The 15,531-nt window shown below is 56.6% G+C and overlaps 1 protein-coding gene across 1 annotated transcript in view; it reads left to right on the top strand.

Annotated features, from left to right (window-relative positions):
* The window catches only part of RBM19 (RNA binding motif protein 19), a 122,914-nt gene that overhangs the window by 91,026 nt on the left and 16,357 nt on the right, over positions 1-15,531 (top strand). The window contains exons 22-23 of the mRNA XM_038575192.1: positions 326-431; positions 11,629-11,749. Coding sequence (XP_038431120.1) covers positions 326-431; positions 11,629-11,749 — 227 coding nt within the window. The remainder of the gene's footprint in view (positions 1-325; positions 432-11,628; positions 11,750-15,531) is intronic.

The following is a 15,531-nucleotide window of genomic DNA, read 5'->3' as shown; positions in this document are numbered from 1 at the left end:
CGTGGGCAAGGGGAGGCCAAGTGTGCCAGCCTGTCAGAGAGGAACGAGAATTTCTCCGGCAGCATCTCCAACTTGATCATCCCTCCCTGCCCAGCATGATGGCCAGGATCTAAAAGGAGAAGGCCAGTCATGCCCCACAGCAAGTGCTGGCCAGTGGGGAAGCGACACGTGTGTGTGTGTGTGTGTGTATGTGTGTGTGTACACACGTGCACCTATGAGCACTTTTCTAACCAGAAAGGATGAGTGTGAGATTTGGTCCTGCCTTCCCACACATACCCCAGCCCCTTTGCAGTTCTTAAACTACTGTGTTCTGCTTTGTTTCTAGCACCTTCGGGGAGCTGAAGACTGTCCGCTTGCCAAAGAAGATGACCGGGACAGGCACACATAGAGGGTTCGGCTTCGTGGACTTCCTCACAAAGCAGGATGCAAAGGTGAGACCATGCCCTCCCCCACCCACCCCACTACCCTCTGAACCCTTGGGAGGGGAAGCAGTGGAACGTCTTAAGGGATGAGGGTATGTTGCTGCCCCATGTGATTCTGCTTTTACCCTGACCTTGCTAATTTGTAAGAAAAAGCCCTGAGTTTTGTATTTGGAGGAGGGGGCAGTTTTATATCCCCTTCTCTCCCTCCCTGACGTGACATCCACAGGAACCTGGGATACAAAGTTGGGGAGGCGAATGGGTTTCCTGGGCCTCCTGGTTCAGACAGAGTTCCCCAGTCATGAGCCCCCTGAGATGGGCAGTGTGGGAGACACTGGGCAGCATGGCAGGGGCCAGGGGCCAGCACCTTGGGAAGATGTATCCACAGGGACACACCTTTCCCCTCATCTTCCCACTTGTGGCCAGGGCCTCAGTTGTGCTCGTTATAGGCAAGGTCAGCCCAGGCGGGTGCCACCGTGTATAAGCACAGGTACAGAATTTTCCAGGCTTCTGGAGGCAGGGCATCTTTCATTTTGGAAGCAAGGCAGCCTCCTGGGGTTTGGGCTCAGTGCAGCGTGGCAGTGTTGCTCTTGTGGTGGGTGCCAGGCCCAGCCCGACAGCAGATGTGGGAGCAGAGGCAGTGTGACCAGGGCTCCTGGCTGTGTCTGCGGCCCCTGCCCTGGCAGCACCACATCAGAATCCCCAGGGGAGATGGCAGCACACTGTCACTGTGGGCTCCCCTCTGTGGGCCCCCTCCTTCTTCAGGGGTAGAGGAGGCAACGGGCGGTCTCGCTCATGCCGGGATCCCCTCCACCTCTCACGAGGCACCTTTTGAAAAGCAGAGGGCAATCATCAGAATCACATCCCTTGGCCTTTCGTGAGTTGGCGTTGCCAGAGGCCCAGTGGGTGGAGCCCAAGGTGACATTTCAGGGACGCAGCTGCAGCCTTTGTGGGTCCTGGGAACACGCACAGGCACAGAGGCGCTCCTGGGACCCCAGGGAGCCTTGCCAGCCACCTTTGTCTCAGCGCCTTGAACTCAAGTGCCTGTTGTGTTGACACGTGGCCGTGTTTGTCCGGACATCTGCTCCCCTTTCTTCTCGGCTGGCAGCCTTTCCCTTGCCTCCTGTCCGTGGCAGCAGGGGCAGGACCCCCTGCGTGCAACAGGCCCCAGCCCTGGTCCCCGTCAGCAGGGCAGGCGCCTTTGGGGGACCGGCACTGGCTGGGAGGGAAGCTGTGGAGGGCAGCCGTCCAGCACACCCTCCCGCCGGCCACTTGGCTTCCCAAGCCCTGCTCTACGCCCCAGGCTCCTGAGTTGTAACACAGCAGTAGGAACCGGGTCCTACCCTCATCGGGTAAAGGTGGACAGCGCCTGAAACCCAGGCCTGCCGTCCTGGAGACAAGTGAGTCGTTGCTTCCCTGTTCCCACCAACCCTGTTCCCCTGAGGGCCACCATCCCAGCTAGAGGGCAGGGCAGAGCAGTATTTTCTCCGCGGCCTTCCACTGAGCTCTGTGTTTCTGAGGGGTTGGACGGTGAGGGTACAGAGTCGTTGTTCCCTGTTTGGTATCCCTGGTTTATGTGTGAAGTTGTGAGCAGGGGAGAAGGGGGGGATTCACTCCTTGCCCCCAAGTGATGCCTCTTAACAAAGGGGCTCGTTAGAGCACAGACTCGGAAGCCAGACTGCCTGAGTCGGAATCCTACCACTATGACCATCTGCCGTGTGACCCCGGGCAGGTGCCTTATTCTCTGTGTGCCTCAGTTTCCCCCCTTACAAAGCAGTAATAGGATTTTCCTCATTGAGTGATCATGAGGTTTGGATGGGGTGATGTTCTAGGATGGCGCCAGTCCTGGGAGCTCCGCTTGCTAGCTACAATGAAGAAGAAGGTGGTGACAGTCATGACAACAGAGATGATCTGAAAAGGAGGAGGGATAGGACAGAGGGGAGAGAAGAGGCGTCAGAGCCCCTTGGCTGAGAGGCGTACTCTCTTCTGCATGGGGGCCTCTCTCCAGGGCAGAGGTTGCTGTCAGAATGGACGTGGCTCTTGGGGCTGGAGGGTCAGACCAGGTGTGGGCTCCCGGCCTCCAGGTACACATGCTGCAAGCTCTTGGCCCCGGGGCCAGGCTGCAGAGGGTATTTGCGAAGCCAGCCAGCACAGCCCTCCGGGGATTGATGCAGGTGGCTCCTCCCCCTGCACCCCTTCCCTGCCTCCCATTCTGGGCTCCAGGAGGAGAAAGGGCAGCCGAGGACAGGGAGGACTCAACCTGCAGTCCTTCTGGGATTGACTCCTCCTGCCCCTTACGTCTGACAGGCGGCCGGCCAGGCTCAGGGACGGTTCTGGCCCTGGCATCCCCACCACAGCTCTTCCCTTTGGGTACGTAAGGATGAGGGCCCTTGTGCCCACCACCATGCCAGCTGGCCCTCCCCGAAGAGTGAACCCACCAGGAGTGCGTCTTCCCTGCAGATAGCCCTTTGCTCTTTTTGCCTCCCGGGGAAGCTGCTTCTCTCTCTCCTCCATGTCTGAAGAACTTCACTGCCTTCCTTTGGCACATTTAGCGTCAGCCACTGACCCAGGGAGCCGTGCACACTGCAGACTGGTGAATAGAATTCTGACTGCTGTACACATCGAGCCTGCCCGAGGGTGGGTGTGAGCCTGAAGAGGGAGTACAATGCTGTAAGGAGACGCTGAGCGAAACACCCCGAGATCCCGGTTTACTTCTTCAGAAGGAATTTGTGGGAATGCTAGGGGAACCTGCCCGATCCCAGTTCTTCCGGTGGCCTTCCTCTGCATGGCTCTCGTCCTTTGGAAGCACTGGAGGAAGCAGACCTCCTTTAGAAACCTTTTCAGGGCTTAGCTGATCCCTGACTCACCCAAATTCCTTACCAGGGACTTCCCTCCCATTGCCTGGCAGGACGCCCTCATGGAGATGGAAGTGGTCACTCTTGGCATCAGCAACCCTTGAACCCTTGGAGCCTCACCTGGGGTGGAGCCCGGCCAGTGCTCTGATGGGAGGAGGGAGAAGGGGAAGGAGAGGTAGAGGAGAGAGGGGAGAGACGGGAGGGGGTCACGAACAGTGGACTGTACAGCCGTGAGTCTGGAAAGCAGTGGAGGAACTGGTTTCTGGGTGGGGCCAGGGCCTGGACCCCAGGCATATCAGGTCCTAGTACAGTGCTCCTTCTCCAGCATCAACCAGCCCACTTTGCCAGCTGGCAGAGGAGAGAATTAGGTCCTGGTCAGTCCCTAGAGGCAGCCCGTTGACACCACTGTCTGCTTGGGCCCCAACATGTGCCCATCTGTGCCACTCCTGCGCCGGGCACTCTCGAGTCTTCCAACCTTTCTGCACAACACCATGTCCCACCCCGCCTGTGATCAGGGACTTTGTTATCCATCAAGCCCCTCTGGGTCAAGCACACACCCTCAAACTGGAAAGAGAATCCTAGCCCGAGGCTCCGCAGAGGCTGTCATGGCAGAGCTCAGAGTAACCAGGTAACTGAAGAGAATAGCCCGAGGCCCCCGTGACTGACCATGCAGGCTCTGTATGTGACATGTACACCGCACGCGCATTGTCTCGCCCCAACCTGCAGCAGCCCCAGGAATCGGACGGGAGATTTGCATAACTCCCTCCCCGTCTCTCCACGCGGCCGCTGGGCTCCATCTGCACAGACGCTGCAGAGCCCCGTGGACCGATCCCCGTGGACTGATCCCCGTGGACCAGTGGGAAGCCCAGCCCCAGCTCCAGGGGGCCGAGGCGCCAAGCTCGCCATATTTCCCATCCCAGGACATTGTCAGCCCTTGCTGTCCGGGGCATAAGTATCACTGCCTCCGATGGCAGTAGCATTCCCTAAAACTCCAGAGGTCATGTTTCTCAAAGAACCTTCCCCCTTGAGGTGGAGGGGAGCGGACAGAGGCTGACAAGGGAAGCCTGGAAGTCCAGGACTTGAACCATCCCAAATGCAGTAGTCTTCCTTGGGTGGCCTGGCTCTCCCCCTCGCTGGGGCGCCACATGGCCCTCTGGACACTGATGTTTCTAGAACAGCAACATCTTGGCATTGATCAAAACTGTCAACTTCTCAGAGCCTGTCTTTGGCAGGGAGGTGCTGGGTGTTTGATTTGTCGCTTTTAATCCTCCCAGGGCTCCAGGAGGAAAAGTGGCAGGTGGCATTTGATACCTGGGGAACTGAGGCTCCAAGGGGTGAAGTCACTGGCCCGGGGTCAAGCAGCCAGGACTGGGCAGAGCCGGCCGGCCTGCCTGCCAACCAGAGACCGAACCCCACATGTCCAAGCTCTCCCTCCTCGTTCACTTGCTTACACAGAGCGCCAGCCTCTCCTCTCTCCAGCACCCCTGCCACCGCCCCCGCCCCAGCACCCAGCAGAGAGGACTTGCCAGTTAGAGACATTTTGGTGGGGGTGGGGGGCAGAGCATCTCTTGGGAGCATGCCCAGGCTGAAGTGAGCACACACACACACACACACACACACAAAGAAGGAGTGAGCACCCCAGATCAGCCCCACCAGCACATGTATCGACTTCTAGCCCTCCCCAGCCTGACCACAGCCTAGCCTCAGAGGGGCCACCAGTAGCCACTGGGGTTCTGTTACACAGCCGCCACCTCCTCTCTCTTTTCCCAGAGGAGGAAAAGAAGGGTGGCCCAGAAGGGAAAGGATGGAAAGAATAGACTTGCAGCCCGGAAACCAGAATATTAATTTTTTTTCCCATGCATGCGCCTTTAATTTTTCCTTCCCGAGCCCGCCGTGCCTTTGTACTTTTGCAGTTGCAGCTGTTTTTATTTGCCGCCGCTGCTGTTGTTTTAAAAGGTCTATTTTCACATGGAATGTTATCCAATTAGCAGAGCAATGTGTTGGCTTAAATAAACACTTGGGGGGAGCCGGCAGTAGGGAGACGTGATGGCGGCTGGTGTTGGCAGGCAGAGCTGTTCTCACTGTGGTAAACAACCGCGGCTTTAATTGTGGGGTCGAACCAGCTCATGTGTCCCTTCCATTTCTCGCTTCTGCACCATGCCAGGGGAGGGGCCGGGGAGTAGGTGGTGGACACATGGCCTGAGCCCCCCCACCCCCACCCCATGGTTAGGGTGCTGCTGAGGGGTTTGTAGAGGGCTCCCATGGGGCTGGCCGCATCCAAGCTGTCACCTTGTGGGCTCTGCTGAAACCAGCACCTTTGTGGAGACAGCAGACCATAAGGGAACCAGGGCTGCTCAATGCAGTGATGGCCACCTCCGTGCCAGGTGCCCGGTGTGGCCAGTGCAGGGCTGGGCTGTTTTGCCTGCCCTGTAAACGATGATCACCATCAGATTATCAGTGGTGTGCGCTCAACACATGTTTGCTTAATTGAGTGTAAGAAGGGAGTAGAGCACTGTCTCCATGGGGCCTGTGGGAGTGCAGCGGGATCCACAGGGGCCATCACCCCGTGGAAATGAGGAGGCCATGAGATGCAGATGAGGGGCTTTGTACCTCCAAGCCCCAGATTACTCATCCATCTCCACGTTGGAAATAATACTGCCCCATGAGGCAACTGTGAGGATGCAGGGCTAGGCCCAGGCCGTGGCACAGGCACCAGAGAAGGGGCGGCAGCTGCATGTGCTGGAGCCCCGGGGGTCAGGGCTGCCGCCTGGCCATCAGATATTTTTCATCTCTAGAAATGTGAACTGGAAGCAAACTTGAAAATTGGGGTTTTGCCCCCATTTTTCTGTTCAGGCAGGTGTGTTATGTACATACACTCAGGCCTGTGTCTACCTGCTTCCCATCATTAGTACCCAGGGGTGAAAGAAAGTGTGTTGGATCCTGAGCCTTGCTTAGGGATTTGGGCTCCGCCAACACATTTAGGGGCCGAGAAGCCAGGGTCAGGACAAGCCACTCTCCTCAGACCCACAAGTGTGCATTGTTCATCATCAGGGTATAAGCAGCGCCACAAGGTAGCCCTTCGCTCACCCTGTCCCTCCATCCAGGCCTCTGCCCCTGAAGGAGGGACTTAGGCTCCAGTGTCCTCACTTCAGAGTTATCAGGCAGTCAGGACACGTTACCCAGGAAAGGTGACAAGGTAGTGGAGTGGGACAACTCTCTTCCTTCCGGGACCACTCTAATAACTCTTTAAAAACTATCCTGCCTGTGGCAATAACAGGTCCCAGGATTCAGGCTCTTAGCATGTGCCGGGCAGTGGGGGATAAATGAATCGTTGTGTCTTATTTATTCTGCCTGGGAGCCACGAGAGGTCAGAGGGCCCCCACTTGCAGAGAAGTTCCTCGTCAGATCCCAAGGCCAGAAAGCAGCAGGGCCCCACTGTGTGTCCCCCTTGGAGCCTGAAGCCGTTACGGAAAGGATGTGCCCCTTAGCACGGGATGCTGCCCAGAGAGACACAGAGCCTCCTCCCAGAAGCACAGGCCCCACGTTTTTCAACCCCCTCAGCAGAGAGAAGGAGCCAAGCCCCCAACAGTCCCAGCCAGGGCCCAGTGCTCCCATTCCCTTCCTTCAGCTCCCGGGCACACATGGTCATTCTTGGCCATCTTAGGTCACACTTACTCCAGGCATTGGGGGCACAGATGGCTTGGCATGGGTTGCACTTGTCCATGCTCAGGTGCACTTGATGTCTGCTGAGAGATACAGCCCTCCCACTCTGCAAGACAGTGCAGAAGGGGCCAAGAAGTGCCTGGACTTCTAAAGACAGGAGTCCTGTCCTCGGGTCCAGGCTGGGAGCCATGGCCCTTGGGATGGGAGTCCTGCCAAGGGCATTGAGTCGACTTTTGTTGCTAGGAGGAAGAGGTCTATCTCCAGGGAGAGCTGCAGAAAGGTCAGGCCAGTGCTGCGCTGGCCACCTTCCAGCACCTTCCCTGTTATGGAAAGATGACTGCCAGGCCTGGTCACAGCGTAGCCGGTGGCTGTCATTCCCTGTCTACCTTCGTAGATTCCCTTTTTGGGAGGTGGGGGTTGGGGGTAGAGGAGGATTTGCGGAAGAGCAGCCAGAGGCTTGGGCTCTCCGTGCCCACAGTTGGCAGCTCAGGTCAGAGGAGGTCAAGGGGGTGTGATTCTAGGACAGCCAAGCCAGGAAACTAGATAATGGCTAGCCTGTACTCCAGCCAGACCTGCCTGAGCTCGCCTTAGTCCGCCTCAGTTCTCTGAGTGGGGCCAGGCCCTGAGACCTGCTGCCTGAAGTGAGAAGTCTGTCTATCCCAGGTCAAAGCAGAGGGACCTTGGGCAGCCATCTGGGTCAGCAAATAGCCTACTCTACTGGGGTCCTGGAACGTATCCCCCATAGGTAAGGGGGAGCTGCCGTATTCCCTGGGCACATTCTGTCCTGAGCAAGGTTCCACACTGAGCCAAGGGGGCCAGCACACAAGCAGGTTCTGGGATGGAGGCTACATGCGTGGGCCTCAGGGAGGGCACCTGGCTGTAGTCTGTGCGAGGAGAGCAGGCTGTGCCCTGGGCCACCAGCAGGTCAGCTTTTCAAGGGAGCTCTTCCAAGGCCAAAGCATGTTACAGAGGCCCAGGGATGGAACATACAAGGTCTAAAAGGAAAAGCGAGAAGGAAGTTCACGTGTGTAGGGACCTTGACCAGTGCCTGTATTCCTTTCACTGAGATGAGAGAGAATAATGCTTGTTCTCTTGAGTAGGTTGGGGTCAAGTGCTCAGAGTTCCAACCCAGGAGATCCATAATCTGTGGGAAGAAGAAGGCCCTTTCATTCCAAGAGAGGAAAACAGGCAGCAGAAGTAGGCTTTGGAGAGAAGCACCAGGCTAGGAACGCCTGACTCCCCGCTTCTTCTGAGATACCCACATTGCGCTGACCCCCAAACATCCCAAGATGAAACAAGGCCCTGAGAGTCCATTTGGCAGAGTTAAGCTGCACCTACAGCTGAGGTTCAGAACTCTCGGGGCGGGGGGGGGGGAGGGGGGGTGGCATGGATCTCAGTAAGCACAGAGGCCAGGGAGAAAGCTACTGGCAGGCCCCAGGCCATAGATGCCAGGGCTGCATGTTTTCTCTGCTGTGCTTGGAACTTTCTGTGTCTCCTGCGTGAGCCTGAAAGCCCCTTAAGGTCCTCCTCCTCACTCACTCCCCTGCCTCTTTGGATCCCCCAAATATAACAAGCTCCCATCAGGCTCTTTTAGTAAAGTGTGATCACTCTGGATTGTCCAAGGCCAATCCTAGCCTCGAGTCCCTGTCTCTGCTGCCTATGACAGTTTGAAGCTGCTCCATTGCAACTACTGAGGCAGTGAGGACTGGTCTCCTATCACCCAGAGGGGACTGGAACTAGGGATGGTAGTCCTGCTATCTTTGGAGAACCATGAGCTACTCTCCAACACCAAATCCACAACAGCTTTCATGTCCCACCAAAATACTGCTCCTGCTCTTTGGTGGCATAAAGGGAACGGGTGGCATCCACAACAATAACAGCCAATAGTGCTGCAAGTGGCACACTTTGCAGTTCATGGGCTTCTCCTATCCATTCTTTCCACTCAAGGAAATGAGTCCCAGAAAGGTTAAGCAGCCTGCCCAAGCTCACACAGCTTGTAAGTGATACAGTAGGGGATTCGAACCAACGTAGCCAAGGTCCAGAGCCCCCAGTCTTTATGTCTGTGCCACTTCCAAAGCTCTTCCAAAGAGGAGATGAGAATTTGGAAGGGTTGATGTCAGAGGAATGGCAGGAGAGGGAGTTTTTAGCAACTCCTACAGGGAACAGAGTTGTCTCCAGACTTTGTGAGGCACAGCAACGGAGTACAGGGTTTCAGGAGTTGGGAGGAAATGCCAGCTTGAAGGTGCACGCAGGAGAAGGCCAGGGTCGGGGCATCTTGCCTGGGCCCACCTCCCAGGCCCACTTTCCTCACTTCTCTCTGCCACTCAGCCGCCACCAGATGCAGCCTCACAGCCGCCCCCACCCATCTGCATCCCCGGGACCGCAGCTCCTCAGGGACCCCAGCACCAGGACGGAATACCCGCCACGCCAGACTCCCGACTGGCTGTTCTCCCCCCATCTTAAAACCCCAGCTCCCCCAGTCAGGCTGTTTCTCTGCCGTGCCAGCTGAGAACGCGTGTGTTTTAAAGCTCTGAATGGGCCATTTCGGCTCGGAGTCCAGATGCATTTTTATATCCGCATGGAAAAAATGCAGAGGCTCTGCTGGCAGTCAGAAAGAGTTTTTTAAATTAAAGTTAAAAAAAGGGGGGTGGGGGAGAAAAAGTTTCCTGCACCTGGCCCTTCTCAGAAAAAGCACAGCTGAGCACAAAGCATTTCTTCAATTTGGCCACAGGTCTAGTTTTTAAAGATGCATGTCCCACCTACCTCCCACCAGTGCTTTTCAGATGCAGTTGTGTATGGAACAGCAGCCATGGGCTACCCATGGGGTTTGGTGGATGTTCATCCCACAATTGGCCCCCTTTTACAGAAGAGGAGACTGAGGGTCCCAGTAGGGCACCTGGCTTGCCCAGGGTCATCCCAGCTGCCGTAACAAAGTACCACAGGTTACATGGCTGAAACCAACTGTAACTGATGATTTCATGGTACTCAAGGCGAGGAGTCCAAGATCAAGGGCGTGAGAGTGTTGGGTTCCTTTTGAGGGAAGTCTGTTCCCCGCCTCTCCCAGCTTCCCGTGACAGCAGCATTCCTCTGTCTCCATGGGGCAGCCACCCTGCATCTGTCTTCACGTGGCTGTCTCTCACAAGGCCACAGTCATAGTGGGTTAGGGGGCCCACCTCCTCCAGTATCCCCTCACCTGAGTTTGACTACACCTGCAAGGACCTAGTTCCAAAGAGGGTCACAACCCGAGGTACCAGGGGTGTGGATTCCAACACCCATTCTCTGGGGGCACATGGTCCAGCCTGTAATGGTCACACTGCAGCAAAGGGCCAGAAGCGGATCATTTTCAGTGTGGAGCTCTGCTGGTCCCATGGTGCCTCCTTGCAGCATGGAGGGAGCAAGAGGGACATGCCCCACGGCCCCTCTTCTCATACCGCATGGTGCTGGCTGCAGCCCAGAAGCACGGATGAAGACGCCACCATTAGCCAGCTTTGCCTCCATTGCTGATGAGCATCCCTGACTAGCCCTGCCCATACCCACTGCTGACCCGAGGCCTCTGCTGAGAGAAAGGAACTGTCTGCAGTAACAGTACAACCAGGACGAGAGCTAGCATGTATTGGGCGCTTACTATGTGCCCACACACTATCGTAGGCACATTCCGTGTTAACTCTCATCCCCTGTGAACCCTTAGATTGGAGCACCATTAACATTCCCATTTCATGAACGAGGAAACTGAGGCCAGAGAGATTCATGAACTTGCTCAAGGTCTCAAAGCGAAGATGTGCAGGGCCCACCCTGCCCAGACATGGTGGCTCCAGAGTCTAAGCACATAGTGTCTTTGTACCCCAGGGGAGCTGCAGGAAGAGCCCCTGGGCAGCACCACTTAGCTTGGGCCCCAGCGATGCTGGAGAGGGAACTTGCCAGAACTGCATGGTTCCATTCACATAAAATGTCCACAACAGGCAAATCCAAAGTGACAGCAGACTAGTCCTGGTTGGGGACTGGGGCAAGGGTGTGGAGTGGCCACATCAAAGTGTGGGGTTTCCTTTGGGAGGAGGATAATGATGAAGTGCTCTGAACTTGTCCTGGTGATGGCTGCACAACTCTAAATATCCTGAAAAACCATGCACTGTGTATTTCAAGTGGGTGCCCTGCATGCCTGATGGGTTCTATCTCAGCAAAGTGGCACCAAACCCCCGAGGGAGGGGTGGGCAGACCTCACCAGGCCAGGCGCCGCAGAGAGCAAGAGGAAGGAGTGTGCTAAAGGCAGAGAGGTGGGGGACAGAGCCACCAGCCAACAGTGAGGGCCCTGCATGGCCATCACGAGCCCTGACACAGCTCAGCTTTCTCACGTGGCGTTGCCCCTGATGGCACAGTGGGAGGCGAACAGACCAATGGGGTGGCCCTCCCCAGACAGGACACAGCATGGGAGAGAGGACGGCAGCTGGCCCGGGCACCAGTTACTGCAGATATATTGACAGCACGGTCACTTGCAGCGCTTTCCCTGGGAACGTAACCCACTAATTGGACAAAGTGCCCAACATCTCCCACGCCCTCACTAGAGAGCAGGTGTCACAAGGGCCAGAGCCTGGCCTTTGAGCTTGAGGGGCCGGCAGGTGGGAGGGTGACAGGATGCAGTGTCTGAGCAGGTCTCCACTAACTCGCACTTTTATATCCTGCCCATGCTCCCCAAGAGAGCCTTCCAGGCCCTGTGTCACAGCACCCACCTGTACGGCCGCAGACTGGTCCTGGAGTGGGCCGACTCCGAGGTGAGCCTGCAGGCCCTGCGGCGGAAGACAGCCGAGCACTTCCACGGTAAGTGCCCCAGGGCTCCCTGGAGGACTGTCCTTGTCAGGACGGGCTGCCTGATGCCCTGTCTCCTCCCAGTGCGTGCCCAGTGCCCTCCATCTGCCTCCTAGATCTGTTTTCCGCTCTCCTCTCCCCACTTAACATGGAGAGGCTGACCTGTGTGGATGACACTGGTGTAGCCTCCATGCCCTGTGGCTTCTGGCTGGACTGGGTCATTGGGAGGCCCGGCAGGAAATTGGGAAGAGGAGGAGACTGGAGTCAGGGTGTTTATCCCTTCCCCTGCTCTGTCCCTCGCCTTCCATCCCGCCAGGTGGCTGGCTAGCTGGCACTACCACCCAAGACCACAGCTCACGTCCAGTTGCCCCCTCTACCTGGCACTTTCTGTCTGGGTCGCAGTGGCCAGTCTAGGGGGTCACTTGCACTGAAACCCCATCCTCTACCACCTCTTTGCTGGACCATCCTCGGTGACTGGGTTTGAGGGTCATCCACTCCCTGCTGGGGGCCTCATGGTCACAAGACCTGACTCCACCTCTTATACACTTTGGTGGCATCACATGGCCTCCCCAGTTACTCAGTCCATCCCCAGAAAACTCAGTGAGCACCTGCTTGGTTCTAGCACTAGGGGTGTGGGTGGAAGAAGCTTGGTACACTCTTTGTGCTAGTGGTCTAGAAAGGCCTCCTTGCAGACATGATGTTTGTGCCCACAAAAGGGCTGCCTGAGCCGTGGGGACCTTAACTGTGGCATGTGGAGAAAGGAGAAGCCAGCGTGGCTAGAACAGATAAAGTGGAGAGAGTGGGGGGCCGGCTCACAAGGGGCCTCATCCTTCCCAGCAAGTTGCTGGGAAGTCAGGTAGGTGGGGATGAGGGAAAGCCCCAACTGAGCATGTGGAAGGTGTGACAGGTGCCCCCCACTGCCCCTCCCTGTAGGCACCCTCGTGCTGAAGACATCGAGGGATGTTTGAACTTCAGTCCCATCTCCACACCTCTTCCATGCATCTCACAAGGCATTCAGGCCAGGCAGTAAAGGGGCAGCTGCTGGCCTCCTACCCACTTAGGATCCTGAGGGCTTAGTGACGGGTGCCCAGGAAGTAGCCTTGCCCAGCTGGGAATGTGTCCATTCCTCCTGCCTGCCTGGGAAAGCCAGGCTTGGTGAGGGGGCTCCATAGTCTCACCCACAGCATCAGCCATGGCTGCTCTGGGGTCTTAGGTGGTAGGTGCCTTCCTTCACCCAGCAGTCCCAGGGACAACTGGAGGGTTCACAGCCCTCGGAGGATTTCCTGGATGGACCAGTTACCCCAAGCACCTGCCACTGCTGCCCTTGCCACTAGGTATCAGGGGACCAGCATTGTCACCTGGGGACAGTCTAGGGGTGTTGGTGATGACGCCCACCCTCCCCCACGCTCCCCCACTCGTCCACATAGGGATGGAGCCTGGAGCCAGTACATGATCACTTACTGTCCTGCCAGTGACACCCGGTCCTCCACCACCACCAGTCATGCAGCGGCTCAGGAGAACCCGTGGAGGAGGTGGCCCTATGGGGCTAGGAGTTTCCCAGTTGGGCCTCGCTGGTCTTGCTCTGGGCTAGCACATGGGGCTCCCGAGCAGTGTCTCTGGGATGCAACACTGCATCCCCCTTAGGTGTTCTAGGAGCTGCAAAGACAGGACTGCAGCCCAGCCTGACAAACCGTTCAAAACACCCCCTGGCCCACTCCAGTGGCCTGTCCCAGCATAGTCTCACCAGACCTCTCCCAATGCCACGTGGTGTTCTGTGTCTTCTGGTGTGTACTTTTTCTGCTCAGAATGCTCTGCCCTCCAGGTTTTTTTAACCGGGCAGGACCTATTCAGCCATGAAGGCCTAGCTCAAATGACACCTCCTCTGGGAGGCCCTCCCCTTTTCTGCCACCTCCTTACATATCTGTAGTGGCTCATCCTCTGCTTTCCCACCTCCATCCCTCTACTTCCCTGCCATGTCCTAATTTAGTTGAATATGGTTTTATCCTCGCTGGACTGATGTCTTTCCCAGCACGGAGACCATATCCTCGGGTTCCTCTCTGGGCCCCCATGCCTGGCACAGTGTCTGGCATGGCCAGGCCCTCAGTCTAAGGCTGGGGAAGATAGGAGCAAAGAAATCAGAACACAAGAAACCAGAGAAATCGGGACTGAGCACATAGTTACCAGCTTACAACTCAATAGGTCCCCGAATCCTGACATGCAGAAAGGGAACCTGTCCGTATCGACAGCCATTGACAGGCCCAAATGCACCGGTCGGCAAATGTTTATGTAAGGGACTGTGCCCACTCCTCCCCACCGCCCACCCCCGGGGCCGGCAGCGTGCAGTCTCAGCAGTTCTGCCCTGCATCAGAGAGAAGCCCCCTTCAATAAATTGAGTTCCAGAGACAGCATTATTGCTTCACCCCAGTGGGAAGACTCAGCCAGGAGTATTTCTATGGGATGGGCCGTCTCCCACAGCCGCAGCCCAAGGCCCACGCAGGGCAGGTGCAGTCACGGCAGTAATACAGGTAGTAGCTTACTTCCACTCATCTTCCTATGAGCTCCCCACTAGCCCGACGAGATGGGCATGGTCAGCCCCCATTTCTTTTTTTTTTTTAAGATTTTACTTATTTGAGAGAGGTCATGGGGGAGGAGGGACAGAGGCAGAGTGAGAAGCAGACTCCCACACTGAGTGGGGAGCCCAATGTGGGCCTTGATCCCAGGACCCTGAGATCATGACCTGAGCCAAAGGCAGACACTTAACCGATTGAGCTGCCCAGGCACCCATGAGAAGCCTCATTTTACGGATGGAGAACTGAGGCCAAGCACTGAAGTGACATGTGACGACTACTGTTTACTAAGGATTCGCTCTGTGCCAGGGCCATCCTCAGTATATGACCTGTACTGTCTCAGCCTCAGAATAGCAGTAGTGGCTCTAAGCGCTGCCGTCTCCATTCTACAGACAGAGAAACTGAGGCACTGCCCATGGTCATGTGGCTGGAAAGTGGCAGATTTGAACTCCAGGCCAGCTCAGGAGCCTCTCATCCCACCCACTGCCCTGTACTGTGTGACATTAGGAAATGCTATTTTCCAGAAGTTTGGGGCCTTTATTAGCTCTGGGGTGTGTGTTTCCTGTATTTCCTTCGTCCTGACTCATCCAGACCCTGATGTAGACTCTCCTGGGTCCCTTCAAGAAGTGGAGGGGATGAATAATAGATGGTGCTGGAAAATGTCATGTGGCCCCTTGAAACTGATGTGGTGTGTCCTCATAGAAGGCCCTGTGGTGTGCACGTTACGGTGTCCCTGCTGACAGGGAAGCTCAGGTACAAGGTGAGATGAAAGCCCCAAGGTCAATTTGGAGGGTCAGCCCAGCTCTGTGTTTGGACTGCCTCTAAGTCCTCCTGGATGAACATTGCCTGCTCGGGTTCTAGAAGGGGTCATGAGCTCTGAGCTATAACTGAGTGTGTGGAAGCAGGTGCTATCAGACCCTCCCAGCACCAAGGGAAGATAGGCAGGGTCCCACCAGGGAACAGAATTTACCCCAGTGGTTGTCGGGAAGAGCCTGTAAATGCAGAGGGGAGGGTGGGGGCCAGAGGTGAGCAGCAGTAAGGAGCAGTCTCCCAACCCCCTCCCCAGGGCCTATAGGGGCAGCGAGGGGGAGGAAATGATGTCTTTGTGGGTCCATCGAGATCAGCGCCTGCCAACAGCTACTCAGTCCCCTGGTATAGAGGGAAACAGCAATGCCAGAGAACTCACCAAAGCAAGTGACGAGCCTGCAGCTCCCTCCTACCTCTGCT

Source organism: Canis lupus, chromosome 26, assembly GCF_011100685.1.
Source record: "Canis lupus familiaris isolate Mischka breed German Shepherd chromosome 26, alternate assembly UU_Cfam_GSD_1.0, whole genome shotgun sequence".
Lineage (NCBI taxonomy): Eukaryota > Metazoa > Chordata > Mammalia > Carnivora > Canidae > Canis > Canis lupus.
Note: the sequence above shows the minus strand (reverse complement) of the source record. Positions and strands in the feature narration are given on the sequence as shown.